The sequence below is a fragment of the Cavia porcellus genome, unplaced genomic scaffold (genome assembly GCF_034190915.1).
Source record: "Cavia porcellus strain 051 isolate PalLab524CR breed Dunkin Hartley unplaced genomic scaffold, mCavPor4.1 scaffold_6, whole genome shotgun sequence".
NCBI lineage: Eukaryota > Metazoa > Chordata > Mammalia > Rodentia > Caviidae > Cavia > Cavia porcellus.
In genome coordinates this window covers 40,404,100-40,431,824 of record NW_026947489.1, presented here as the reverse complement: position 1 = coordinate 40,431,824, position 27,725 = coordinate 40,404,100, and the positions used below count along the sequence as shown (strand labels likewise).

Below are 27,725 nucleotides of genomic sequence, written 5' to 3'. Positions count from 1 at the left end.
TTGTTCTATAAAATATTTGATGTATGTATTTTGCTGACAGTTATTAAGCAATATTTTATGAATTTAGAATTGGTATATTTTTTTGAACTCAATATCTTTTAATACAGGTTTTTTTTTTCTTTACTTGGTGTTTATGTAGCTATATTTTTTTTCTTTTTTGTCTTTTTGAGACAGGGTCTCACTATGCAGTTTAGGCTGGCCTTGAGTCATTTTCTAACCCAGCCTGGGCTTGAACTTGCAATAGTCCTTGTACCTCAGCCTCCCAAATGCCGGGATTACACATGTGCCACCATACTTGGCTAGCTATGCTCCTTTAAGAGAACGTATTTGTATCTTTTTAAGATTTGCATTTCCAATTTTATTTTCGTTTCCTTTCTTTTCTTTTTCCTGGTACTATGAATTGAACCCAGAACTTATGCACTAAGCAACATGCTCAGTCCTTTGAAAAAAAATGTTTTTTAAACTTTGAGACTAGACCTCACTAAATTACTATGTTGCCCAGACCAGGCTCAAGCTTTTAATCAGCCTGCCTCAGACAGAGCACTGGGGTTAAAGGATAACGCATTAGGCCCAGCCAGGTTTTCCTATCTAATGTTTTAGGTGTAGCTTTTGTAAATAGCATTTAGTTGGACAATTTAGAACATTTTAAAAAAAAATAAACTAAAATATTTGGCCTGACAATCCTTTTCTTTTGATACAGCCTATAACTTACATTGTCATTATTGAAATATTCAGATATATATACACCATTTTGTTCTGTTCTTTCAATTTGTCCCAAATTTTCTATGTTTTTCCACTTCCTGTTTTACTTTCTTATTCATTTATCTGTTTATTTAATTTTTGGTACAGGAATCAAACTCAAGACCTCGTGCTTGCCAGGCAGGTGCTGCGCGGCTGAGCTATATCCCAGCCCTGTCTTACTTCTTTTGAGCGAATTGTTTTTTCTTATTGTTTAAACCTCTACTAGTTTGGAAGTTACAGGCTGCATTTCAATTATATTGTTAATTACTTTGTAATTTCACTGATCGATCTCTGTCCTTACCAGTGTTTGTTTACCTTCCTTCCAAATGCTCTGGTGATGGTTTGAATGTGTCACACGAAGCACCTGCTGGAGTCTCACCCCAGCCCCATGCACTGGTGTTGGGAGCTGGGCCCGAGGGGCCGCGCTGAGGGCCTGAGGACCCACCCTTGTGTGAATTAAAGCTGGTCCTAAGAAAGGCTTGTTGGCTGCACCATAGGATGGTGACCAAAAAGGCCTGCATCAGGCCTTTGCCAGGTGCCCACTCCTTGCTCATGGAATTTTTAGTCTCCAAAACTGTGGGCCAGTGAATTCCTGTTCATTTTAAATTACAGTCCCAGGTATCTCGTAGCAGTAATAAAGGTCCTTGATCACTTTTCTTCTGCTCCTAATACGCAGATATTCTTGCTTCAGGCCTCTCATTTAAGCCCTGTTGTTCACTTAACAGACTCATGCAGGGTTCTTTCACCTCCATCACCCTCCTACCCTGGAGGTCACAGTATGTTCTAGAGTCAATTTCAATAGCCCAGTTTTGTTATTTTATTTCTTTCTTTCTTTTTTTTTGTCTTTTGTTTTTATCGGTACCAGGGATCGAACTCACGACTGCCTGCTTCAAGGCAGGCGCTTATGCCGCTGAGCTAAATCCCCAGCCCCCCCCCCTTTTATTTTTATTTTTATTTTTTTATTTCATTTTTATGTTTTAAACTTTTTAAGTGCCAGACATGTTTATCCCCCTGGGAGACTGGACAAGCCCAGAAGAACTTCAGTTCTTGTCTTCCAAGACCCTTTACGCTGGATGCCATAGAAATTCAACTCCAAATGGCTTCCATATAAAGTCACCCTAGAAGATTCATTGGTTTCAAGGATGTCACCAAGGAGAGTGCTTCCCAGCATCACCAACCAATTCTTTCATTCTCTAGGCGTCAACTAGGTATTTGACACATTCATTCAACTGTGACACTAACTACCTGAGGTTAGCACAGACTCCACCACTTAGAGGCTCACAAAACACCCTCATTTCACATGCCAGACACAAGTCCCAGACCTTACTTCTGATTATGCAGTTACAAATTGGCGGTTCCCACAACTCCCTCTGCAGGTCTGATCATTTTTTTTTTGTTTGTTTATGTAATTAATTTTTTGTAAAGCTATTGGATAGATATCTTCCCTTTTTCTCACTATGTTTCCCAGGCTATTCTCACACTCATGGGCTCAAGCAATCCTCCTGCCTCAGCCTCCCAAGTAGGTGGAACTACCAGCTTTAAATACTTCACTAGGATGGCCTACGGAGCTCAGGAATTTGTGTTTATTGGTTTGTTGTAAAGGATATTATAAAGGATATGATGTACAGACAGGTGAAGGGTTGACCGCAGTGAGGTCCTGAAGAGTGCCTAGAGCAAGGGTTCCTACCCAATGAAACTGAGTACACCACCTCCCCGGCGTGTGGACATGTTCGCCATTCCTGATGCCCTCCTGACTCCATTGTTTGAGGTTTAATGGAGGTCTCATTGTGTAGGCACGGTCAGTTACTCAGTCTCAGTCTTTGCCTCTTCCCCAAGTTTGGGGTGGAGACCGAATGTTCCAGCATCTCACTGTGGCTTGATCTTTGCATGAGAACGCCCTATCCTGAAGCAATCAATGTGCCCAGCAGAAGTCACCTCATCACAACAGAAGACACTGCTGTCACCCAGGAAGTTACGAGAAACTTAGAAGCTCTGTGCTGGGAATCAGGGACAAAGGCCAGAATAAAAGATGCTCCTTTCACTCGGGAAAGTACCAGGGATTCAGGATCTCTGTGTCAGAAACTAACTAGGGGTGATTTTATATATATATATATACATATGTCTAAAGGACATGGTCCCCAATTTTCAGTCTCTCCCCTGGGCCCTTGGTGGTCTTGATTTCACCCGCAATGTTTGACAGAGGGGCCCTCTGTCGACCCCATCCTCTCTATTCATGAAACCGAATGACCATGTGGTGTGGTCCCTGCCACATCCTTCCCGTACACTTTTGCAGGGAAAAGGGTCCCTTCCAGCAGCTCCGGCTCAAGCCCTGACTTCTGGGACCCTTGCTATTGTTGGCCTGGCCTGGGTCATGTACCCATCCCTTGAACCTGCCACAACCCACCAGAAGCAGTCCACAGCACAGACATGGAATAGTGAATTCACACACACACACACACACACACACATACACACACCATCTGTGTACCACTGCCCAAGAATTGGGAGGCAGATCTTGTGAAGCTATTGGATGGATATCTTGTATCTTTTTCTCAAACCATGTCTCCCAAGAGAGAACTGAAGATGTGAATTCCTCTTGTCTGCGTTTGGACAATGCCAAGTGAACGGTTTCTCATTTGAACTGAAATTAAAAAGGATCCTGTGGCCCCAAATTTTCAAGTCAAAGAAGCAGACAAGTTGTTATTCTTAGAGAAATTCTATAAGAAATCCTACCAGTAAATTTGCCAGGAATTTGCCTAATTCCAAAGCTCAGGCTAAGCTACCTTCTCATTCCAAGAGGTGGGAGGTGAGGAGGGTGTTTGCAAAAAAGGGCACTTGAGTCACATCTTACAGGCCTGCCGAAGATCTGACATTTCCCTTGATGAGTGACTACAGTGTGGGTGCCCCACTGCTTTCTGAATTCTTTCTTAAGAAATACTTGATTGCATTTAACTGATATCCCAGTGTTTGAAAGTAGGAGGCAGAACAGACTGGAGAAGCAGCCTTACCTGAGAAAGGAGGAATCTGCCTACATGTAGACAGAGGTAGTGTATTGCCTCTGTTTTCCCCTGTTGTTTTTCCAGGGGGCAGGGGTGCATTTAAGAGATGTTATTAAGTGTAACTTGTCTCCAGAAACAATAAAGTGTGGATTTCAAATTCATGATGCAAAAAAATTAATTTTGGCTAATCTTTCTGTACTATTTGCAGTGGTAACTGCAATGAAGATTAATAACCTTGACTGCCATTAGCATAATCCACTGTAATGCTAGATATAAAATTGCATCATTTTAATAACCTAATTTAATGTTTTCTAACCAGTAGGGGTTCTTGTGGCTTTGCAATAATAGTGCTAAACTCTTTAAACTAAAAACAGATAACTTTGAAAATACCTCTGGAATAAAAAATACAGGATTGATTTAACCACTCACAGTATGCACATCTTAGTTTTTTATGGGATTACATGGTACATGTATGTGTGTGCATGCAAGCCTGTGTGTCTGTGAGCCTTCTTAGCCTAATGTTTGCAAAATCAACAGTGAGGGTGCATTCAGGGAGAGCATGGGGCTCTCTGGGTGGGCTTGGGCTTATCATACTGCCGAGACTTTTCCCAAGACACAGTCTGTGTTCTGCTCCCACTTTCCCTTCTGATTTCAGGCAAGTCACTTCTCTTGGGCCTCAGCGCCTATGTGTAAGGCAAGGTGGGGGCTGCCTTTCTCCTCTGCTCCTTAGTTAGTGCCAGTGCCAGTGGCTTTTGACAGACACAAATGTCTTCCAGGGTGCTTGAAGAAGGCTCCTCCTCTATTTCTGCTGACCTGCAGGGGGTGCTGTTACTCAGCATTTCAGGGTTCTGAATTTCACAGAATTACCCATTTTTGAAGAACTGGGCCCACCTTTGCATTCTAATGGCCTGTTTTCCCAGTTTTCATATAATTTAATAATGGGTCAAAATTTCTTTAAAATGGGGAGACGATGTTTTATTTACTGATTTAATATAATACAAATGGGTATAATGGCAGGTTACCCTATTTTTCAGTTAGGCCTAATGATACCACTGCTAGCCACGACAATGTGTTATTTTAAATGTTTAACTTTTTTCTGAAAACTGGCAGTATGGTCCTCCCTCTGTCTTTTCCCATAGCTAAGGCCAAAGAAAGACATTATGCTCAGGTGCAGGAGGGCAGCAGGAAGCAGGCAAGGGTCCCCTTTAACACAGCAGAGGGAGAATGTGGGATGAAAGGAACTCAGCCACCCACCTCTCCAGTTTTTGGTGTTAGGTCAGTCCCTCTTGTTTTTATCAGTGCTATGACATGGTATTGGCATTTACCAAGATGTGCAGATGTGCGTCCTCTCCAGCTTCAGTTCGGGGAGAGCAAGGAAGGCCACAGACTGAGCCCCTTCAGTGCCACATGCCCAGTTGTCTGCACAAAGACAATTCAGTCTACCATGCAGACCCCAAACCCCCAAATCGCCCCCACTCATATACCAAACGCCTTTGGCCTGGTCAGCACATACATGATCAACACACAGCCAAGATCCCCCCCACCCAGTAGTAACCCCCAGTGGACCTCCAGGCTCCAAGTTTCTGATCACTCCAAAATGTGCTAAGTTATATTTTTTTCAATTTATCTCCTGTCTTAGATGAATCACTTGTTGTTCAATTTTCCATGGCCCAATTTTCTCCCAGAATAATGGGAATAGTACCTGTCATCTACCTGGTAAGGTGGCAACTAATTAACTGACTTTTGAGGTCTTTAGATGAAAGGTGATACTGTTTGTAAATGTAAATTATGATTATTTAATAACCACTGAGTTGATAAAGATATTTATTCATAAGGAATTTTTGGAAGAGAGCTTTCAACAATGAATCATAGGAGAAATACAGCTTGATATATTTTTTGAAAAATGTTTTAGGTCCACCAACATGGAAAAAGTCCCAAGTATTAGATATTCTTTCCCAAAGCACCTAAGTTGCATTATGGGTAGTGGCTTTTATCTAGAGCTAAGAGGAAAACATAAGGATGAAAGTGAGAGGTTCCAAGTCTCCATTTAGGGGACTTCCTTTCCATCCTTTGGATTCTGGGCCTTCCCACCCCTGACTCCACAAATGTGCCTGAAGTCTGGGGACTATATTGTTTTTCTGGCCCCCTGACACTGTGCAGTGTCTCTTCTGAGCAACCCTGTCACAAGGCCTTTACCTCTCTGACTTAACCCTGGCAGCTGTGAGTATCTTTCCGCAGAGGCGGGAAACTAAGCAGAGTGAACAGGTTTGTAAAGGTAGGGAACGCATCCTTGAGTTCATGAGCAAAGTAATGGAAACCTAGCAACTCTCCCTGGAGCTGTGGCCACTCCTAACCCGGGAGAGTTGGTTTATCACAAATTGTCACACTACTGAAAGAAGAGACCTACTGCTAACCTAGAAAGAGGCTGATTCATACAGGCAATTACATCATTGCAGAGTCCGCTCAGGCCCTCTGCCAGCCTGCCTAGACACAGGTTCCCACCTGGTGCAGGCACACCCAGTTCGCCTCCTGTGTGTGTGTCACTGAAGGAAGCCACTGTTAAGGTGATCCACAGCCCACCCCAGGGCGGTGTCTGCATGGTTTTAGCAAGGAACATGCTAACAGTAACAACCAAGCCACACCTACATAGAGGGCCAGGCCCTTCTGATGCTGGTGTGGGAAGGAAATTGGTCCTCGACTGGACAAATCTTTGCTGTTGCCTTGCGGAGACCACAGGAACGGGTCCCACTGCAAGTCACAAAATCTCTCTCCCCACTTTCATACACTCACATCAAAGGAAAACAAAGTCACTGAAACCAAAACGTGTTTAACAAAGGAAAACTCAGTTTCTTCTTTGGTGACATGAGAAAATTTACCACAACTCCATTCAAAACCTTCAGGCACTTGACTTTTTTTTTTTAAATATCCTTTACCTTTTTAATAAAAAGTAAAAAAACAAACAAAAAATACATCAATGTCCTGAATAGAACCTCTCTATGTAAAAATCTCACTAAACAAATAAACATAGAACCAGACAAGAAATGGAGCTATGAATAGCAATATGATATATTACGAAGCATTTATATATTTATGTCTATTGTGTATGAATGTGCAGGTATAAGTGTGTGCACCTATGTATGTATGAATCTGTAAATATTTGCCTACATACACATCACACACACATATATATATTTATACTGACCTCTTTAGATTGAAGTCCAAGGCACTTTTTACAATGAACAGGTTAAAGCCATTAATTTAGAACATAACTGTTTCTGGGTACATATCGATTTACAATGCCAACATTAGAATTCACATCTTTCCTTCCCATCTTGGCTGGCATAATAAATAAGGGAATGGGCTTAAGAAGAAATTAGGAGTATTTCTGGATGATTGGAATATTTCTTCTGCTAGTTCCTTGAGAGTAGGACACTGGTAGGACACTGTGCTGATCGGGAAAGGAACCCAGGGATCAGGAACACAGCTATTTCTGCACTATTCTGAATGGAGACTGTGTGGTTTTTTTATTCAGGGGACTGGCCCCCAAGGTTCTGCCTCCTGTGGCCCTACTCATAGTGGCTAAAATGGAAAATCTAAAAAGGGCTTTGAGGGGGCTCAGGACAAATCAGGAAGCACTTGACAAATTAGAATAAGACTTCCCATGTCGACTTCACTATATTTCATATACATCATCCCAGCTATATGACTTCAAATGGATTTTAAGATCCGTTCATCTCTATCCTTATGACCAACAGGACCTTTCAGCCATCAAATAATTTGGTAAATGAGACTCAAGGAAGAATTGGTTTAACTCTCTGATTAATGAAGTCAGTTACCTTTGCGGTGTCTCAACATTTACTGAGTGTACAGATCACCTAGGGGTTTGTTAAAATGCCAGTTCTCGTTAAGCATGTTTGGTGTGGGGTCTGGGATTCTTCATTTCTAGCAAGTTTTCAGGAGATGCTAATGCTGGGGTCTGCAGACCATACATTGTGGAGCAAGGATTACCACATAGCAATATACCTGAATTACCGCGCAGAGGTCTGCTTTCCCAAGTCTGAAACTGAATTGGCTTCCCTGATTTTAGATGAATAACGACTTTGTGGGAAAGGTCAGAAAATAATTGTTCTCTATAAATGTAAATGTCTTGGTCTGAGAGGTGCTAGAAAGAAAAGCCAAAAGAGAGTTCCATTTAGTGCTAGCAAAGTGTTAAGAAACAAATCGATTACCACTAGTACATTTCATCAGTCAATTACAAATTGAGAATTAGCTAATTTCCATTACCCAGTGAGTAAGGAACCTACTGAAAACAGGCGCCCCAGAGTTCTGAGCCTTTAATGGAGCTCAGCCTACCATACAGGGAAATATAGATGCTGGGAGAACTTAGCTCCACAGAACATGGCCTGTGCACAAGAGAGTGTTGACCTGCAGACTGAAACTGGGCACTTAGGTCTTTCTCTTTCAGGTGACGTAACTAATGCCACAGAGACCCAAGCCTTGATTGGTTCAATGAATAAAAGAATTGAAGCTCAAAGATCCTGGTGTGGTGGCACATGCTTGTATCTCAGGCTGAGGCAGGAGGGTCACCTCTAGTTTGAGGCCAGTGTGGACTAAATATTGAGTACAAGTGTGAACTACATAGTAAGACCCTGTCTTGAGAGAGAGAGAGAGAGAGAGAGAGAGAGAGAGAGAGAGAGAGAGAGAATTGAAGCTCAAAACTTAAATACTTTGAAATTTGACAGGATTCCAGACCTTTTTCCCAGGAGAAAATCTGTTTTTTACTGTCTGTACTATCTGTTAGAGTTTGTGAAGGGAACAGACACAAAGCCTTGGTTAAATCTACTCTGATGCTACTTTGTCTGTAGGGAACCTTGGTTCTTAATGAACACATCGTTTTCTTCCAGAGATAAGGCCCTGGTCATTCAAAGGAGAGAACAGGGAAATTCTGCATATGTGCTAGGCCACTATATGGAGAAGGAGGGGAATGGATTTCAGGAGTTGCTTGATTTTGCCATAAAGAATACATCTCAATTGAAATGATTTTTTCCCAGCAAAGGTAGAGTAATAGCAAAGGAAGCTTGGCTCTCCCATGCATATCCTGCCCCCTCCTTCCATCATTCCCTTGGGAGCTGGGCTCCACATGAAGTGATAAACATGCAGCCACCTTGCTCCCTCTGGAGTGCTGCCAGCTCAGAAAAGCACATCTGCATGCTGGGTTCTCCTCCAGCCCTGCCTGAGTGGACTGCTGATCCTGCCCCCACTCTTCCATAGAGAAATGCTTAATGCTTAGAATTTCAAGTACTGTATTTTGAGTCACAGGAAATCAGGACCCTTCCTTATACTTGATGCCAACCCTGGAAAGGAAAACTTGTTGACTGAGTTAGAGACCTAATTTGTGGAGTGGAATAGGATGGGGCCTTTGCATTTATGTGGAAAGAATCTGCCCTTTTATTAAACAGGCTATGCACAGCCACAAAGGAGAAATGGCTTTTAAATATCTCTTCTGAAATGGCTTGACAGAATTTAGGGTAGAATTGTTCTCCCAAGCTTGTAATAGTGTTTTCTTTTTTGTCACTTATAGCCAGCTCTTGGAGAATGAGAGTATGGCTGTTGATAGGGACCCCAGGCCAGGTAAACCCCAGGCTACCTCTGACAGTGATGTGTACTCAGAAACAGTTGTTGGGAGAGCAGGCTGACACTGGACCTGCTAAGACTAGTTTAATACAAAATGTTAATTGAAAGTTACAATATACTTTATAATATAGCAATATATTTCATATTTAAAATAAACTGTTATGCTTTCTCCTATCATTAAAAAATAGCAAGCAGCGCAGAGGCAAGATGCAAATTCATATTGAAGCTCATCCGAACCGGAATATGAACACTTCAGTCTCTGAGTCTGCCATCGAAATATTTCCTTAATATCCTGTCACTTTCTTTTTCTTTTGTGGCCAGTGCAGAATGGAGAGCCTGGGACCAAAATCGAGTTGTCGCACCACCAAAACCCATATACGATGAAGGTGGATCTGTCCTGATTGGGATTCAAAGACCAAATACAGTTCGGGAATGCCATTTATTCCCAGTCCTTCTTGTGGGAAGCTGGATGTTGCCTTGTCCAATCAGATTCATAGTTTTTTTTTTTTTTTTTTTTTTGCCAGAATTGTCAGTATCTCTTTGGGGTCCTCACTATAGGTTGATGTTGAATTTTGTGCTTTTTCTCCACCAGCTTGATTGGTCACGACGTCTCTTCTGTATGTCCAGGCCCAAGATCACAGCTACCAGAATACGTGTCTCAGGTGTGTAAACAACTGTCGCTGGGCACTTGGCACCTAGGGTTGGAGGTCATACGTTGAAGATTTGACATTGGTTTCATTCAGAGGGAACTCCAGTTCATGTGTGGGTGTTTCCAGTAATGATGTAAGACAAAAACATCACAGTTATATTTTCTCTATCTGTATGTTTCTATATACTTTGGATTCAGTGCTTTCTAATAAGCTGTAGTCTATTTCAGAAAGAACCTACACATTACTTTCTGACAGGAGTTTGAAGTTAATTTCTATTCATGCATCCTGGCACACTCCTCCTACCGCCACAGGCAGACAGTTAATATTGCTATCCCGATAATACTTTCTCAGTGGTACAAGTGACCCCAAACTCTCCAAACGTTTACTTTGGGGGCCGTGGAGGAAGAACAGATACCATCCAGGGTGCTATCAAGCCGACTGACTGCAGGGGGAGAGAAGGGACTGGCCCGTGCTTACCAGGAAGTCACAGTAGCTGTCTAAGGTACTGAAACCAAATGCCACAGTCAACAAAATGACTGCTAATGGATTCTCAATCTGCTTCTAGCAACTTTCCAGGAAATACAATGACTCTATAAAACTGGGGACATATCTTAGGATTTAAAGCAGTAAAAGAACAATAACCTAGTGGTGGTGCAATGACTTCACAGTGTCTCAGATGGGGTCCTGTGATCACGACAAGGCCGTTTCCTTCGTGAGGAAACTGATTCCTAACTGGGAGTGCACTGTTTACATAATTACACTCTGGAGGAGGAAGGAGGTTCTGGAACTATGTGCTCATCCCACACCCATATTCCTCCCTGCTGACTCTGCGGCCCATCTGACATTTCATAATGACTTTTTGGTAATTACGGACTGCATTCAAATGTAGCAGCAAAGTGTGGCCTAGTTGGCCAGTCCAAGCTGCTGTTGGTGACAATAGTGATTTCATTTTTCCCCTCTACTGAATATTTTGTAATTACTAATATTAATATTACCTTCATTTTAAGTACAGAGAAGCTGAGGATCCAAAGATGTGGATCCAGATTTAGATTTTTATTTATTGTGGTTTTTTTTTAATCCCTAATATTGTTCTTTTGCATGACTTATTCACAGAATATCACTTAAAATGTAAGGGGGAAATCCTCAAGTATAATAAAGTCATTATCTCTCAATGATATTCCTTCTTGGCCTTAATAATCACAAGAACTTGCACTTGCTCAGCATTTTAGTATTTATTCTCCTGTGCACAGTCTACAGCTCCTAATTTATGAGGCTGTCAGACCACTGGTCCCTGCTGAAGTCAGGCAGTCAGTGGTGACTCAGGGTTGACCTCCTCTTGTTCTTTTGGATTGTATTAAGCATTTCTATAGATATAATGTCATGAGGTTATATATTTGGAAGATGACAAGAACAGTTCATAAACACTTTATGACAATTTATTGATGATGATCACACGTATGTGGCCTTTAATCCAAAGGTGCAGATTTTTATTTGGACTTCAATCTAAGGAGGAGTGAGCTTCTAGTCTGGTATAATTTACCAACTGCTGCTATTTCCTCAAATTCCACTGAGATTAGTGGTATTAAAATATCACAGTACGTCCCTGACTTTACAGTACATGAAGCTATAATATGGCTTAAGCGATGAGGGGGTGGCTCTGTATTTCTAATTCAAGTGTGTAGATAGCTTGGGGAATATTAGAGTGCTTTGACCTGCCACTGTATCATCAGAAAGATTATAGGAGGAGCTCTGCCACTGGGCCGGCCTTCTAGGAGTGGGCAGAATTAAGTAGTTCAGTACTGGAATGAGGTTACCATGATTAATAGTTTTCACACATAGCCCATTAGATTTTTCATCTGCTTGTTTTGGGGGAAGGTCTTGGTCTTTTTCTCCTCCTTTTTTGATACCACTAATCAAACTCATGTTTGCTGGACAGAGCCTCACACTTGCTAGGTAGGTACCACATCACTGAGTTACATCCCAAGCCTATGTGGCCCATCCTTAAGTAGAAAATTAAACCTCCTCCACTACCAAACTTGCAAATAAAGTATAAGTAGGCATGGCATTAGACTCCTGTCTCCTTTCCCCTCTGACTGTGATGCTGAGGTCAAAAGAAAATCCAGGTGAGTTACATCCAGGATAATCGATACCTAGGTCATTAAGAGTTGATTATATTTGCAAGAGAATTGTAACTTCCCCACATAAAGCTGAAATACTAGTACAGAGAAATAGAATCCCATTTACCATTACAGAATCAACATGCAGATTCAGTCACTTATTTCTTGAAGAGTGAGTAGTCTTGCCAATGATAGAAACCATTCATAGCTATTGCACTACCAATAGGTCAAGTCATGCTACAAATGCCCGTGTATCTCTGTGATGCCAGTGGGCACTGCTACTGGAAACAGCTCCCAAAACTCCCTCAACTGGTTGCTGCTAACTTGGTCTTCAGTGTTCACCTAGTGAGAGCATCAATAATGGGCTAAAGAATTATCCACAGACCATGATGGGCAAATAATAATCTGTGCACACTTTCAGGAAGAAGGAGTGGTGGGCAAATCTTTTTTTCCCTTTATTTTTTTTTCTTTTTCTTTTTTAAGACAGGTTTTCACTATGCAGTTCAGGCTGGCCTTAAACTCATTTTGTAGCACAGGCTAGCCTCAAACACATAGCAATCCTCCTGCCTCAGTGCTGGGATTACAGGTGAGCTCCACCAACCCAGCAGGTGGTGGAATCTTGCATGTCATTAATTGAAAGGAAGGCTAAATCTCTACGTGTGCATATGCCCATGGCCACACCCATACATATGTGTGTGTGCACACAGCACAAGGTGGAGCAGAATGGAAGAGGTGAGCAGGTGTCAGTGGTTGAGGACAGACATTAAATGATCAAGATTGGCGTACTCAGGAGGACCAATCAGGGGGCTTTGTGAAATGGAGGTAATGCCACAAGGAAACTGCATGACTATTTCATCTGTTTATACATCTGCTCACACAGAAGCACCATTCTTGGAAAGAAAAGGAAAAAAAAGGAAGGGAGAATCTTTCAGATAATTAATAGTAAAAGAATGAGTATAAAAATAAAAAGCCAACAGCAGGTGTGGCATCTCTGGTATGCAAAAAACAAAAACTAATGAAAATGTTCTGGGGAATTACCAAGAGTAAACCATTAAGAAGATTAAAACAGCAGCAGCGGATCGGGGTGCAGCTCAGTGGTAGAGCACTTGCCTGGCATGTGCGAGCATCCCCAGCACTGCCAAACAAGCAAACAAAACAAAATCAATTGAAAGACACAAAGAAGAGGTTAGCAACAGACCAGATCTTCCCAAAAGAGAGGCCCTCGTTTTAGGTAGTGGTTATCTACCTAACAGGCCAGTGATTCCTTCATCCCTAGAGGACCGGACCCAGCACTGCAGAGGAAAAGTCTGCACAGCAAGGCACCACCTTGAGAATGCCCATGATGTTTTGGTGCAAAACTAAACCCAGAATGACAATCTTATGCAAGTAACACCCCTTTGTGTTACCCTAAACAGATGAAATATTTCATACAGTACCATTTACTTTCCCAGAAGCAGAGGTCAAACACCTCAGATTGTGAAAAGTGATGACTAACGTGATGGGCTTCACATCACAAATGCAATGTGTAGTCAGATTACGGAGCAATGAAAAAGATTTTCAGTGCCTGTCACTATGCTCTGTCTTGTTTTTGGAGTCTCCTGGAGTTTGAGACATATGGGAATAATTTTTGCACCAAGATTAACATGGCATAGTAGGAACAGTCTGCAAATCTCTTTTATCTTACCCACAAGGTTTCCTTTGGGGCTATGTTCTCACTAGATTTCCCTTTGAGGTGACTTCAGATCAGGTAGAAGGGACCACACAGGCCACTCTATCCTCCTCCAAGCTTAGCAGCTCACCAGTGGGCACCTGGCCCTTTTGTACTCCTAATGTCTGTCACTGGGTGGATACAGCTCAGCAAATCCCAGACAACACTTCTATTCCTGGTCATGTCATTGGGTTGCCCCTGCTTGTGCATGCTCTGTTCCCCTCCCTCGCATATATATACCTGTGCACATGGTCCCTCAAAACACAGCTTGTTTAGATGTAAGAAGAAAACTCTGCAAGATCTGTTATTTTTAGAAGCTTGCTTATCCCTCCAGAATGCCAACAATTTTGCTCAGCATTCACTTCAAATAACACATAGTGTGTATCCAGGGTAAAGCAACCTGTACTGTGTTGGAAGGGACCTGCATCTTCAATAAAGCTCAGAAGGTGGCTGTTACTAGTTAACTACCTGAACCAAATGCATCCCACACTGAGATGCAAGCCAACTCGACCCAAGTTAGAGACTGCCTACTGTGTGCAGGAAAAGGCACCAGGTCCCATTTTATTTGGGTTGATCTCAAGAAAGGACCTGGACCAAATGTGGGATGTGCACGTGTATGAGCTTGCACGCATTTGCAAACACACAGGTTTCTGTGGGTATTAACATAGGACGGGAAATCTGGCTTGTTCTCATTCTAAATTGGGTATGTCTGTTTTGGCAAGTTGTGGGCAGTTCTTTTACTTTTGTCACCCAGAGGCTTCCTTAGACAACAAGAAAGGAGAAAGGTGTGCTGAGGTGCCCCAGCCTGACCCCACCCTCTCACAGCGGCCCCTCTTCCAGGCGGCACCACAGCTGGCTGCCTCAGTATATCCCCTCCCCACCCCCATGTGAAGACCTGAGATTGAGCGTGGATTTCTGTTCTCCACCAACCGTGCAGCAAGGGCCCTGCCAGAGGTGTCGCTTCCTGTCATGTCCTCTTCCTGCTCCCAAGTAGAGGCACCTAAACAGAGATTAGATTTCTGGTTTCAAGGCATCTCGAACCAAGCACGCCGAATGAACGTGAGTTAGCTAATTCGCTGGGTCTTGCTTCTCTCTAGTCTCTGGTCTGAGAGTTCCATGGTGGTAAATCGACCAGGAGAGAGTTGATTTGCATCTTAAGACCTATGGTTAACGCTTCTGGAGTGGGGAGTTTTATTTAGCAACTGCTTGAACTTGTATATGGGGTCGGGAAGGAGGTGGAGCTGACACCAATCGGGCTGTCAGAGATGGGGGCATGGGTGGTCCCCACTGCCACGCTCACACCTCGGGCCTCCAGGATGGCAGTCAGGAGCTGCTGCTGTTGCTGGCGGAGGGTGTCTGCGATGAGCAGGGGCAAGGAATTGAAGCTGGCCGTAAGGTGCTCCAGCTTGGACTCTAGGCTGCCGATCTGTTTCTCCAGGTCCTCACTGCGATCGTTGAGTTCTGTGATTAGGTCATACATGACGTTCTGCATCTGTGTGAGGAGATGGGAGGGGACAGACAGTCACAGAGGAGTTTGCCATGGAAGACAGGAAGCTCCTAGTGCTTCACAGAGGAGTGACTCCACTCCAGCTAGGTCAGCTGCGGTCAAGGAAGGAGATACGGGTTACTTTCCAGAGATGTTTGTTTTTCTTATTACAAAAGTGATTGGTGTTGATTATATATTTTAATAGGAAATATGTATGTAGGAAAAGAAATGACACTTTTTTCTTAAAAGAAGTGAGTTCTGACCCATATTGTTGGAGATGTGGCCTTTAACAACTAACAAGAGAGTGCTGAGGTGCAAAGGGCCAGCACCACAGACTTAGAAGTAGCAGGCCGGGGTTCAGGAGGTAGAAGTCCACAGCTCACTATTAATGTACCCTCTATCAGGCCACCTTGCTTCCTTATCAAATTGGAGTTAATAATAACTACAGCTACTTATGAGTTATAGTGCTCCACCAACCCTGCCATTTTCAACACAGCAGCCAGAATGTGAAATGTCATTACCTCCCAAGGCAGGGCTCTCAGCCACAGCGAGCTATCTTGCTAAGGTCCAGTCCTTCCCTGCCTGACCCATGTGGCCACAGTTTGGAACATCCCCAAAGGATCCCCCCAACCTGGCTAAGATATTTCCACATCCCGGTTGACTGTACTATGGTTCAGATGCTCTTCAGACCAGTTATGTTTCCCACACTCCTGACAGGTATTGTCTCAAGGGTGAGCCCCAATTGACTTCTTGCATCCAACACCACTTCATGGTACCAGGGGCTCCACCTTTTACCAGTGCTGTGTCCCCATACATCTTTGGATCCCCTGTGCTGATCTTCAGAATTCCAGTCTATGAGATAGTCTTATTTCTCCCAGAAATTTATCAAATGCTATTCTGGCTCTATACCTCTAACTTGGGGGACAGATTCACCGGAGTCTTCACACTCCCAGGGGTTCAGGAAGGAGACTCCAGGGGCAGCAATGCAGACCTCGAGGCTGGCAGTTGATGCCCCTACCCTAAGATACTAGACAGCTTTGGCCTTTGGGGGATCTGCCAGTGACATTGATCCTATTTCACCTGAAATATCAGGTTATTCTAGCAGAGGGTAAAACCATGGGTGCCCTGGGGGCCCAAGGAGCAGGAAATAAGGTGAAAAGGTGGGGGGGGGAGTAGAAGATGGGAGAAAATGAGAAGCTAGAGAGAAATAGGAAGAGAGTATTTGAAATGTAGCAAAATCTTGCCAACTGGAATTCACTGGGCTGCTCTCCCATTGGCTCCACCATTGCCAGAGGTGACTTTAGAAGTCAAAGTCTGTCCTTTGTTAATTAACATTCACAAAGCCTCCTCAAGGTGCAATTCTTCCCAGAATGTATAAGACCAGATTCTTCTTCCACAGGGTATCCTGCTGAGCTCTGGACTTGAGGTCCAGGCCCTGGGTTTAGACCCTGACCTTGAGATGGTCACTCTGTTCCTTTGGATTCTGGTTTCTTCATCTATATTCAAAATCAGTATTATCATGTGCAAAACCTTTAGAGTTTCCAAAGCATTTTTGCAGATATCACCTTATTTGATCACCTGAGCCTCAGATGGTAGGAATTACTTTGACATTTCATTTGAAGAAATTGAAGCAATCAGGTAAAATATCCAAGCCCTCCCAGCTCTGTCACCATGTAAAATAGCTTTTCAATCTAGAATATAATATTTGGAGGCCACGTGCCACATACTTAATGGGGGGAGACTGAAGGGCAGGGGTGGGAAGGTGGTGGGTTGGGAGGGTAAAACACAAAAAAAGAAAAAGGAGCTAGCACAGTGTTCTGTTGCCTTCCCCTGTTCCGTTGCTTGGTGACAGGATGCCAGGGGGAACATGGCCCAATGTGAAATATGCTAAGCTGCTGCCAGCACCTTGGGCAGGTCTCCTGGGGGGAAGAGACAAAGACTATAGGATGTCAGAGTTCATCTCTTCCCTAGGTTTTATGCCATGTACCCCATAGTAGCTCTGAGTCTCTTCTTAATGCTTTGCTCTATACTTTTTCTTTCCAGGTAACTTGCTCCCCTGGTTATGTGGTTGGCTCCTTCGTCCAATTCATAAGAGCATTTTTCCAGCTTACTGGGCTTTGTGCACCACCCAGTTAGCTCTGCTGGGTCCCTTTACTCTGAGAGGCTGTGGGTGGCACTGCAGAAATGTAAGCTTGAAAGTAGAAGGTACCTAATATTCTTGTGAACATCAGCCACAATGTGCCCTGCTAGATGAGCGGGAAAATAATGCTACTCCTAAAAATCATATCTTAGGAATTTCACTGGGCCATTCCTCAAGTGCACCGAGTACACTCCTAGCTCTCTGCCTTTCAACCTCTTCCTGGTCATAGCTGATTGGTCCAAGGGTGGGCACATGACCCAAACTGACCAATCATCTCATCTCATCTCATCTCATCTCATCTCATCTCATCTGAGAATCTAGAAATAAGACAAATAAGAGGTGGATGGAGAGAGGAAGAATGAGAGAGACAAAGAAACAGAGAGAGACAGAGACAGAGACAGAGACAGAGGATGAATGAGAATTGAGTCAGGCACTTGAGCAGGAGATATGAAAAATGGTGCAGAACACCTCTGGAGGCTTGCTAGGTCCTGTTCTAAGCAGTCCCTTCCTGAAGTCAGACCACATGTCTACTCTGATGCTGTGCTGGGAGGAGACTCCCTTATATCTTCAGAATGTGTTCCTCCACGAGACCCCCCAGGGTTCTTTCCTGCACACCAGTGTTCTGTTCACATCCTGTCCTGACTGTACTCACCACCTTGTGTGTGGGCACCCAGGCTCCCAGGAACCCTGCACTCTACCTGAAATGCCCCTCCAAGGCACACAGGCAGTAGGACTTCTCCCCAGCTGTGCTGAGCCACTTAATCCCTGATTAAAGTCCTCACAGGCCTAGAGGCCATTCTCTTTGTGTTGATCCCTCTATTGAACAAGGCACCTGCACGTGGCCCAACAATCAGTAGTTTTTGATTGCACCCTCTTTTCAAATGGTGCTTAATTGGCCAGAGGGAGTTACTCTTGTTTTCCCAGGGAATGGGTTCCATTATAATAATTGGCATCTGCTGGAATGTTCTGCCAGCCTGGTCATGGGCTATGCACTTGAGACTCAGATTCTATGGGAAGCAGTGAGGAGGGGGGCCTCTCTGCGGTGGTGCTGACTCTGCTCTGCCCACTCCCTTTACCGAAGTCATCTGCAAATGGAGCAAGTTTCTTTAAGTGCTCCTGGGAGTTCAGTGCCAGAAACACAGAATGACCATGTGATAGTGAGCTTAAACCCTTGAGCACTCAAAGGAGGCCTCTCTTCCTGGGATCTTCATGTTCACTTCTTAAGAAGCAAAGGAATGCACCATCCCCCTGATCCACCAATTTGGGGCTAGAAAATTAGGGTTGTAGGGATTGGAAGATGCAGGAAAATACATTTCCAATTATAGCACCAAACAGGAAGGGTCCTGTTAGATGGAACCCAGGCTGTTAGCCCAGCCATTGCACCATTCGGCCCTCATTAAGGTGCTTTGCCCCTGTGCAGCTCAGCTGGTCCTTAGGAGCTCCTCTGTGCACAGCTAATAAAACCACACACTGAAAAGACTCAGTAGGACAGCTAATTAGTTCCAAGCAAGGGCATTCCTGAACCACTTAGTTTAAGAAACAAATGCCGCGGCATAAGCACCTGCCTTGCAAGCAGGCAGTCGTGAGTTCGATCCCTGGTACCAATAAAAATAAATAAATAAATAAAAAGAAACAAATGCCAAGTTTTAAACAACACACCATAGACTATAAGCATCAAAAACTCAAACCTTTTTTAAACCAATATTATTTTTTAACCAAGGAGGTGCTGTTCTTCACTTTCCTGGTTCTGCACTGTGCACTTTGGACATAGTCAGGTGTCTGCAGGAGCAGTGGAGAAGTCCAGTTCGCTGCCTGGGAACTCTAAAGCATCTTCAGACTGCCCCTCACCTTGGAAAGGTCCACCAGAGTGTTGGCCTGGTCGCTCAATTTCCTCTGTTCCATCTTCACACTCCTCAGTCTGTGGGGGAGAGGGAACAGCTAGATCCTGCAAGTCCACACTAAGAGTTAACCCCACTGGCAGATGCCACGGCCCTGTCACTTCACCTGAGTTAGACCTTAGCCTGGGACCTGAACATGAAGAGCAACTGAAAGACACAAAGCTTTGTCAGGGCCCACGGAAAGCAAACTCTCGTCTCCATCAAGTTGTCATGCTCAACTTCAGTCGCTCTGTTTACCTGCCATTCTCAGACCCTTTGCCTGTTTCTTTCCTTTGCTTAGGCTGTGCTTGTACCCTCTCCTCAGCTTTCCAGTGTTTCCCCACACCTCAGATCAGAATGAATGTTTTGATCCTTTGCATTTTTACTATACTTAAAAAATAATTGCATTCCTCTCTGGGTGTGGCATTGCATTGCCTGTAATCCCAGTACTCTGGGAGGCTGAGGCAGGAGGATCACAAGTTCCAGCCCAGCCTTAGTGATGTCCTGTCTCGAAACTTGAAACAGTAAAAAAAAAAAAAAAAAAAGATAGGGGATTTAGCTCAGGGTGAAGGCCCTGTGTTCAATCCTACTACCACCACACCCACCCCCCAAATCATATTCTATCACAGAAGGTACTCCTGAGTTGCTGTACATAGGAACTGCGTGTGTGTGTGTGTGTGTGTGTGTGTGTGTGTGTACAAGGCCCCTTAGAGGCTCTTGCTCTCGTTTTCACCTTTCACAGCAGCAGCCTGCCCATAGCCTGGCAGGAGAAGTAAGTGAGTAGGCAGACTGGCTTGGGCCCAGTTCCTCACCCCAGTCCCACGGCTTAGAACAAAGTGGATTTCTTCGTGCCTCCTAGGTATTTGAGGAATCCCTCCCCCTAGTCTAGTCATCTGACGGCCAGGCTGTTTGGATACTCACTGGTGGATAGCTTGGAGGAACTTCCTCTGGTGCTTTCTGACTTTGGCATGGTCAATCTTCTTTAGCAGCTTTGTGTGTTTATAGATTAGCCATGTTTCCCGAAGGACATTGGCTGCAGCATTCTTGATCTAAGGAGTAAAATAAAGCAGGCTGCTATCAGGTGCATTGCCCTCGGTCTACTATACTGCTTCCCTGCTTTTTGCTGTAGTCTACCGCCTATGAAGACAATTCTGCAGTGATCTATTTTCTTAATCAAGATCACAGAACTCTGAGAAAAGATGATTAAAATTCATCTCTCGTTAATCCTGTACTGGACACAGTAGACTGGAGCTTGGAGTCGAAAGGCAGTCCTTCTTGCCTTCTTAATTATTTCAGTACTGCCTCTCAACTGCTGTTGCCAACGCTATATTTAGATAGGCTGCCTTAGCGAGACCTTGAGGCCCAAGGTACTCTTTGAATAGATAAATGTATGCCCTCCCTGGCCTCGCAGGCAGAGTGCTAATCTCACCTGAAGTTTGCTTTTAATGTATGTGATACATTTCTTGGATTTAGTGAGTAAACAGATTTCTTATGAGCTAGTGATTATAAAAAGCCTCTTTGAGGGAATATCTTTCCCACTGATTGGAAATCATACATACCAAGACCATTTCTTCTTTTCCAAAATGGCCAAAAACATTTACAATGCAATTCCTCATGTAAATGTCATTGGCATAAAACCAAAATAATTTCAAAGCAGTGTCTAAAAACCAGGGAGGATACTGAGGTGTGAACCAGGAGCTGCCTCTTCCCCGAGGCTGTCTCCTTCAACGCATGCTGCAGTCACGCGTTTCCACATATGACGCTGTCATCCGTTGACATGGAAACCACTGATATTACCCTGCTCTCGACTGAGCTGAGACATATCGATGGCATCCAGATGGCAGGGGACAAAGTTTTAATCCAAACACAGACATCTTCAGCAATTAGCGAGAGTAAGATAAAACTTATTAAGCATAAGCTCAACAGATTTTTGATTAACCATCTCCATTTCTGTCAGCTATGCACCCTGGCACAGGTCCACAGGCCCAGGGCCTGGAAGTAAGAGGCCAGCCTAGGAGAAATCAGGTTACTAGCCAGAAAGGGTTTTAATAAAATTGGAGCACACAGATCTGCCTCTTCAGACTGACATCAACAGATGGGACATTGTAAAAACTGCGGCATGTGGGAAGGTCTAGGAAACATTGTTTTGTAGCCTGATAACTTTTGTGTGTGTGTTTCAAAAATTTATTACTAAGGTTGGATTATACTTTTTCATTGGCGTTGAAGTGATATTTTTAAAAGAACAGCTAAGTCTTCTCAAAAAAATGTCTAAATGACATAAATATTGCTTTCATTAAAAATCCACTGCAAAATGGTTTTAAATTATTTAATTGCCCACCACTGGTACCTTCCTGCCTGACAGTGGTAAGTAGAAGCTGGAGATGGTACATGTCGGGCAAGGAGGGGCAAGGCAGGGAGAGAGTGCCCTCTGGGACCCTCAGGCCGGAGGGATGGTAGCACTGAGCATGCGTTACTGCTGTCTTTCTGCAGGGAAAGTGGGTAACGTGGAGCGTGATCCCTACAGTTTACCTAGGTGTTTGGTGACAATGGAAAGCCACCAAGACAAGCAGGAGGGAAGAGCCTTATCCTGGCCTTGGCCAAGACTATGGCCTTGGCAGAGCCCTCGTTACTGGACTTGTCTCTTTGAATGTTGATAGGGCCATGAACTATCAGCACACACAGCCTTTGACAGTGTGGAACAAACCTCTAAAGTAGGTGAATCAGCAGACTCTGCCAATTATTGAGCAGTTTAGGAGCAGATGCTTAATTATTCATAAGATGGGAAAAATACATCCTTTCTGTAAGGGCTGCTAACAGATCCAAAGGAGGCTGTGGAGCTGGTGGCGAAGGCAACAGCTGGCTTTTACCAGGCACCAGGCACAAGTCAAGTCCAAGGCTGTCCTGTGCATATTCACTGGAACTTCAAAACCCACTGTCGGACAGAGCTAGATCTCATTCCCATTTTACAGATAGAGAAACCGAGTCACACAGCAATGCCATATAATTATCGATTGGCCATGCAGTCAGTATGGATTTGACTGTTATAGGAACTATGAAGTGCCCTACAGATACTCGTTATTATCATCCAATTCAATCTCCCACTCAAAATAGGGGGCAACTGCTAAAGCAATGGGATGCGGGGCCAGAATCACATGGCTAGCTAGTGGCCAAGTCAAAACAACAGCCAGGTTCAAGACATCCAGAAGGTTTTCACGGGGCCAGAAGGAAGACTTGACCAGATTATATTTTCAGAAACAAAATTATTTCCTGTTTTTGGGATTAAGGAATTGGAAAGGACATTAGATATTTTTTTTGTTTTGTTTTTGTTTTAAATCATCACAGCCTTCACCTAGCAACACAGCAGAACATGGAGTCTGTGTCCCACATTTAATTTCAGCCCAAACGCCAGACACTGCAGTCACAGCAGCTTGGCCGCTGAGAGGCAGCCACATCATCTTTTAGGGGTTTGAACAGCTGGCCCTTGTGTATTCAGGAAAGTGGTGTTAAATGCAAGCCCTTTTGCTGACTGAAATTAATTGCCAGCAAACAGCCTGGCACAAAGCTAAGTAGATCAATATCTGCATGAGAAACAGAAACAGGCTTTTAAGTGCACGGGTGCTTTTCCTGTTAGGTAGTAAATGCTATTGTGTCCACCCAGCGTCTCCCTCTGGTTCACCTAGGACTGATCACTCTGAGCATCAGTGGAGGGGAGGTGCTCACCTGGGCCTGCTGCATGTGCTCTCCCCTTGGGGGATCTTGGGCACCCTCTGAGCTCTCCTGGGGGCAGGGGCACTGGGCCCAAATGATGTTCCTACAATGTGGGGGAGAGACAACTCTTTCCTCATCTGCTTTCTCTGAGAATTCACTATGATTCATGAATGGACCAAGATAATCTCTCTCTCTCCCCATGAACTCTGGCAGCTGGACTTGGGGCCAGCTGTCAAGGATAGAGGATAGGCCAGGAGCTTTAGGGAAGAAAAGTGGGCTTCTCTTGTGGGCCGGGCAAAGTGAACTTGAACAACAGCAGAACAGAATGATTCCAGTTTCATTTCAATTACGGGTATGAAAGAATCTTTGGAAGTCCCAGTCCTGCCAGTTTTGGAAATCCGCTCTCTGGAAGAACCATTCCTTCTGCACTGTTTATTTCTCTGGAGGAAAAATTAGACACTAAAGGGGCATTTCAACAGGTTTCGGTGTTCTCAGCAGAGTGAGATATTATTCGATTAAAAAGGTAACTTGTGCTTATGGATAAGCAATAAATATTTGCAGGAATGATTTTCAGTCTTGCTTCTCTACAAGTAAGTGGACCTGAAGTGGATTTTGGAGAATTATGTTTGAGAGATTGAAATTAGCAACCACAACCCCATCTCCTCCTACAGATATGTTGTGGAAAAATTATTTATTTTCCTAGCCTGTGAGGGAGCTGGCTTTATGTTCCTCTGGTGTCTGATTTCCTGGTGAAAAATAGAGAGGACAAAGGAATAACATGAAATACAAAGTATAGTCTTGGTTTTAAAAAGCAAACCAGAATAAAAAAGAGACTGTTAATGTCTCTGCTCCCAGTAAACAACTTTGGAGAAGGTTATGGAGGCAAAACCCCTCGCCCCTGCTGCTGCAGGCAGCTTCCATCCCTGGCAGTGCCACTAACTTCTCTCCGGATTAACAGATGCAAGCATTTTTGCACTTAGGTGTTCCAGTTGCTTCTGGAATCCTGCAGCCCAGGTGTGACTTTGGTGTGCTTAGTACCAAAGGTACAGGAGAGGAACCTGCTTGCAGTTTCAGTGCGGAACCCGCAGGTCTTTCCCTGGTGACAGCATCCACTGCTGCCACTTTCATGCTTAGAACCATGTTTTCTTTGTAGCTCAGGGGCACGATGTACCTCAGACAAGCATTTGTATGTCAACAATATAGGATTATTTTCTTTTACTCGTTCCTTTTCACATCAGTGGCTGTGCTTTGAAGAACTCGATAAATGTAATCAAAGACCAAACAATCAAACACCATAAATAATTCTGCTGAGAAACTGGAGAGGCCTTGGCAACTGCACATTCTCCCACTGCCTTCCCTAAGAGCTTGCTCACCACTCTGTCACTCTCTTTTTGTTCTCTCTTCCTGCCTTTGTCTCTATTTCTAACACTTTTTTTTTCCTGCTTTGCAATGTTAATCACTGAATATTTCTCTAGCTTTCAAAAACCGAAAATGGAAATAAGAGGTTGCTGCAGGGTCCTTTCCTTCCTGCATCCCAAAGGAGGAAGAGCGAGGACGGAGGCTGATTCCCAGCACGGGGTTTTGGTTGTCTCTGGCTCAGGAAAAGTCTTGGAGGACATCCTATTCCTGATCTGTGTTCAGGCTGCAGTTCTAAAGAATCTTCCATAAAAGCTGTCATTAAACAAACAGCTCCTGCCTGGCTCACTGGGCCTGCTGTTTATTCTCATCTCTGAAATGAGGCTTCTCCGCTCTGACAATTCAGTGGGGTGTCAGGTAGTTAGCAGCTAAATGATCTCCCCGTTCTTGCATAGTTTCTGTTTCTCATCCTCCTGAACCATTTTCACAAAGGTACAAATGAGAAACATTGTCCTAAAAGTACAAAAGGGGAGCATTGGGTGGTGATGTTTTGATGAACAATGATATTTAGGAATGAAGGCTCTACTGGAATGATCATTTTAAATGATTTTTTTTCAAGAAAACTTTAGATTTAGATACATTTTTATGTATCTAAATATGTACGTATTTTATAATACAGTTTTAAGACTCTTTATTGTCTTTCCTAACGGGAATCACGAAAACACCTTAGCACACATAAAAATGGTGCATCATGCTGGGTGATTTATTTGGCACCATTAGGTAGGGGTATACTATTGATCTAATTATCAGGAAATGATTTGGTTGCCTGAACCATGCACAGTGATTTAATGGGAGATGGGAGCTCAGCATGTTACTCTGTGGTGTCCACAGGGTGGAGGCTGTTTGCCTGTGCCTGTGGCTCCCACAACACTCCATCTAAAAGCAGAGCCCTACTCCATACCACACGGCTGACTGGCTTCCACTCTGGATGTAAGTCCCCCATTGCAGACACAGATTTGTGACATCTTACCCGTTTGGTGAGCTGAGTGTCCATCATAAAGTTGTGAACATGCTTCTCTGCTTTGGTGAGTTCCAGCTTTCGGGCCACCACAGCCACCACAAGGGCAGTGCAGCCTGCACCCTGTGGGAAGAGATTAGAAAGGTAAGTGTTCAGAGGCAAGGTGAAAACTCATCGTGGCCCATGCCTTGGTGAGCAACCCCTACAAGTGGCACAGAGACATAGGCTCTGTGGTTGGTCAAGCCCAGGCCACATAGGCTGGAAAAACTTGCTAAACTTGCAGAAGGGATCTGCAATGGCTTGTGCCTCCCGCTGGTTCTTACTACTGTGTAGGGCTGAGACTTGGAGCATTAAACCATAAATAATCCCATGTCCCCTCCAGGCTGTGAGTACAGCAGGAGCCAGAGGGCGTGGCACACACAGACTCTCCCTGCCCCATGTGTGTCCCAAGCCCACTGCTAGCACCAGCTAGTGGGCCCTGCAGGAAAGCAGGTCAGGGATCCACTGCAGTATGGGCACAGTACCTGTGGTATATGAGTTTTCCCAAAAATAACTAAAAGAGGCAACATGTTTCTCTCAAAGCTTATCTCCTACAGGGAACAATAGTTGGTACTCAACAGCTGCAGGTGCCATAGCCAGATCATTTTACCTGAAAGTCAAGGCTGGTTCTTTCTTGCTTTCAACAGATGGGCTTGTGAGTTTGCCATCATGCAGAAATTTTAAAGATGGTAACACTTCTGCTTAAATCTAAGACTTAAGACCTTTGGTAGTTCCCAGAACAATACACAGGTAGCTCCCTTATAGGACAGCACATAGAGGACAGGCAGAGAAGCAGGGTTCATTTGGCCCACCAAATGGCTCAGTTCAAGCTCTCTCCTAATCCTTTGGGGCACATTTGACCATCTGGGACAAATAAAGTAGAAGCCCATTCTAACATTCTCCATGTGGACATGCCCATCCTCTTTCCCGGGCTTCTCAGTGGCCTGTGAACACTGGGGGAGACAGATAATCACCCCCCTGGTTCTCCTATGTGTAGTGACAATCAGCCCTGTCCTTTGCAGGAGAGGATTCTCCTCTTCCTACACACAGGGACCACCTGACTGCCACTTATGGCAAGAGATGATGAACTTACCAAAGCCAACAGTAGGATCCTCTAGATGCCAAACAGGAGGTTTTAACAGTAAAAGAAGAGTTCAGTTGAGTAGCTTAAAGGCACTGTATTGAAGGAATCCATCAGTAACACTGTTGGCACATCAGGCCTTACAAAATGGGTGCGAGGTGGACAAGAATCTTTTTTAAAGGTACTGTAATCCACTTTTAAATGAGCCGGCAGGTAGCTTAGTCCCCTGGCCACTCCTTGATATTCTTTCTCTCTTTTCCCTTGGCTGACAAAGGGTAGCCCACATGCAATTTTGGCATGGCTAAAGTTGAGGAGACTTTCTCCTAATTTTCCACAAGGGTTTCTATTAAAATAATTGAGCGTTTCTTGTTACATTTGGTAACCACCCATTCTGAGCACAGCAAGATGAAAGGAACTGGGTCTGTGTGAACTTTCCTTTTCTGACCTCATTTTCCTCTTTTGTTTGAGGAGGGCTGTGTTTTCTTGGCATCTGTAGTTTGCAGGAGATTCTGTGCCCAATTTTCAGGGGATATGGCCAGTTGGACAGCCTAGTCTATAGCTGTAATCAATTTAGCCAGCCCTCCAAAAGCAAAAAATAGCTTAAAAGAAGCTGTCCTGGAGGGAGGATATGTGCTCCCTTCCCCTCTACCAGGCCCAGGATCATCCTCGCCTTTATATGGAGTTCCAAAAGTACATTAGGATGAAAGTCCAAAAAGAGGGCCAGATCACAGTGTTAAAAATGGAACATCTGATGGAGAAGGTTCTCCCAGGCTGTTTTCCCTCATCTCCCTGCAGAATCTCACCTACATCATCCCTGAAGGCTGAGGGTACAACAGCCAAATAGAGTTTCCATCCTCACCTTGCCACCTTGGGAATTTGATCATCCATTTGAACATCTCAAAATTTCAGGGTCTAAAAGGCATTCCCTAAGGTTCTGTGCATGGCCTGCAGCCTAGTTGATTGAACACAGGGGGTTTCTAAATAGAGTGTTTGAATTAAAGAACCATCTATCTTCTAATGAGAAAGATAAATTTCTATATGGAGGCTGGGAAGTAAACCAGATTGTATCTCCCAACTTCTTGGAACTTCAAGATGTTGAGACTTCTTTGTGGATATTTCTCTAGAGGATGCTGCCTTCTTGACCCCTAATTCCAACTTGAATAGATAGCGA

General features: G+C 44.1%; 1 protein-coding gene across 4 annotated transcripts in view; it reads right to left on the bottom strand.

The window, feature by feature from the left end:
* Positions 1-5,547: 5,547 nt before the first annotated feature.
* The window catches only part of Kcnn3 (potassium calcium-activated channel subfamily N member 3), a 154,661-nt gene continuing 132,483 nt past the window's right edge, over positions 5,548-27,725 (bottom strand). For 3 of the 4 annotated variants that reach the window (XM_063250434.1, XM_003475583.5, XM_013158996.3), the window contains 4 exons: positions 25,447-25,557; positions 20,274-20,401; positions 19,324-19,393; positions 5,548-15,341 (listed from right to left, as the gene is read on the bottom strand). In XM_063250434.1, coding sequence (XP_063106504.1) covers positions 15,045-15,341; positions 19,324-19,393; positions 20,274-20,401; positions 25,447-25,557 — 606 coding nt within the window. In that variant the 3' untranslated portion in view covers positions 5,548-15,044. The remainder of the gene's footprint in view (positions 15,342-19,323; positions 19,394-20,273; positions 20,402-25,446; positions 25,558-27,725) is intronic. The other variant, XR_010048055.1, reaches the window with a different exon arrangement.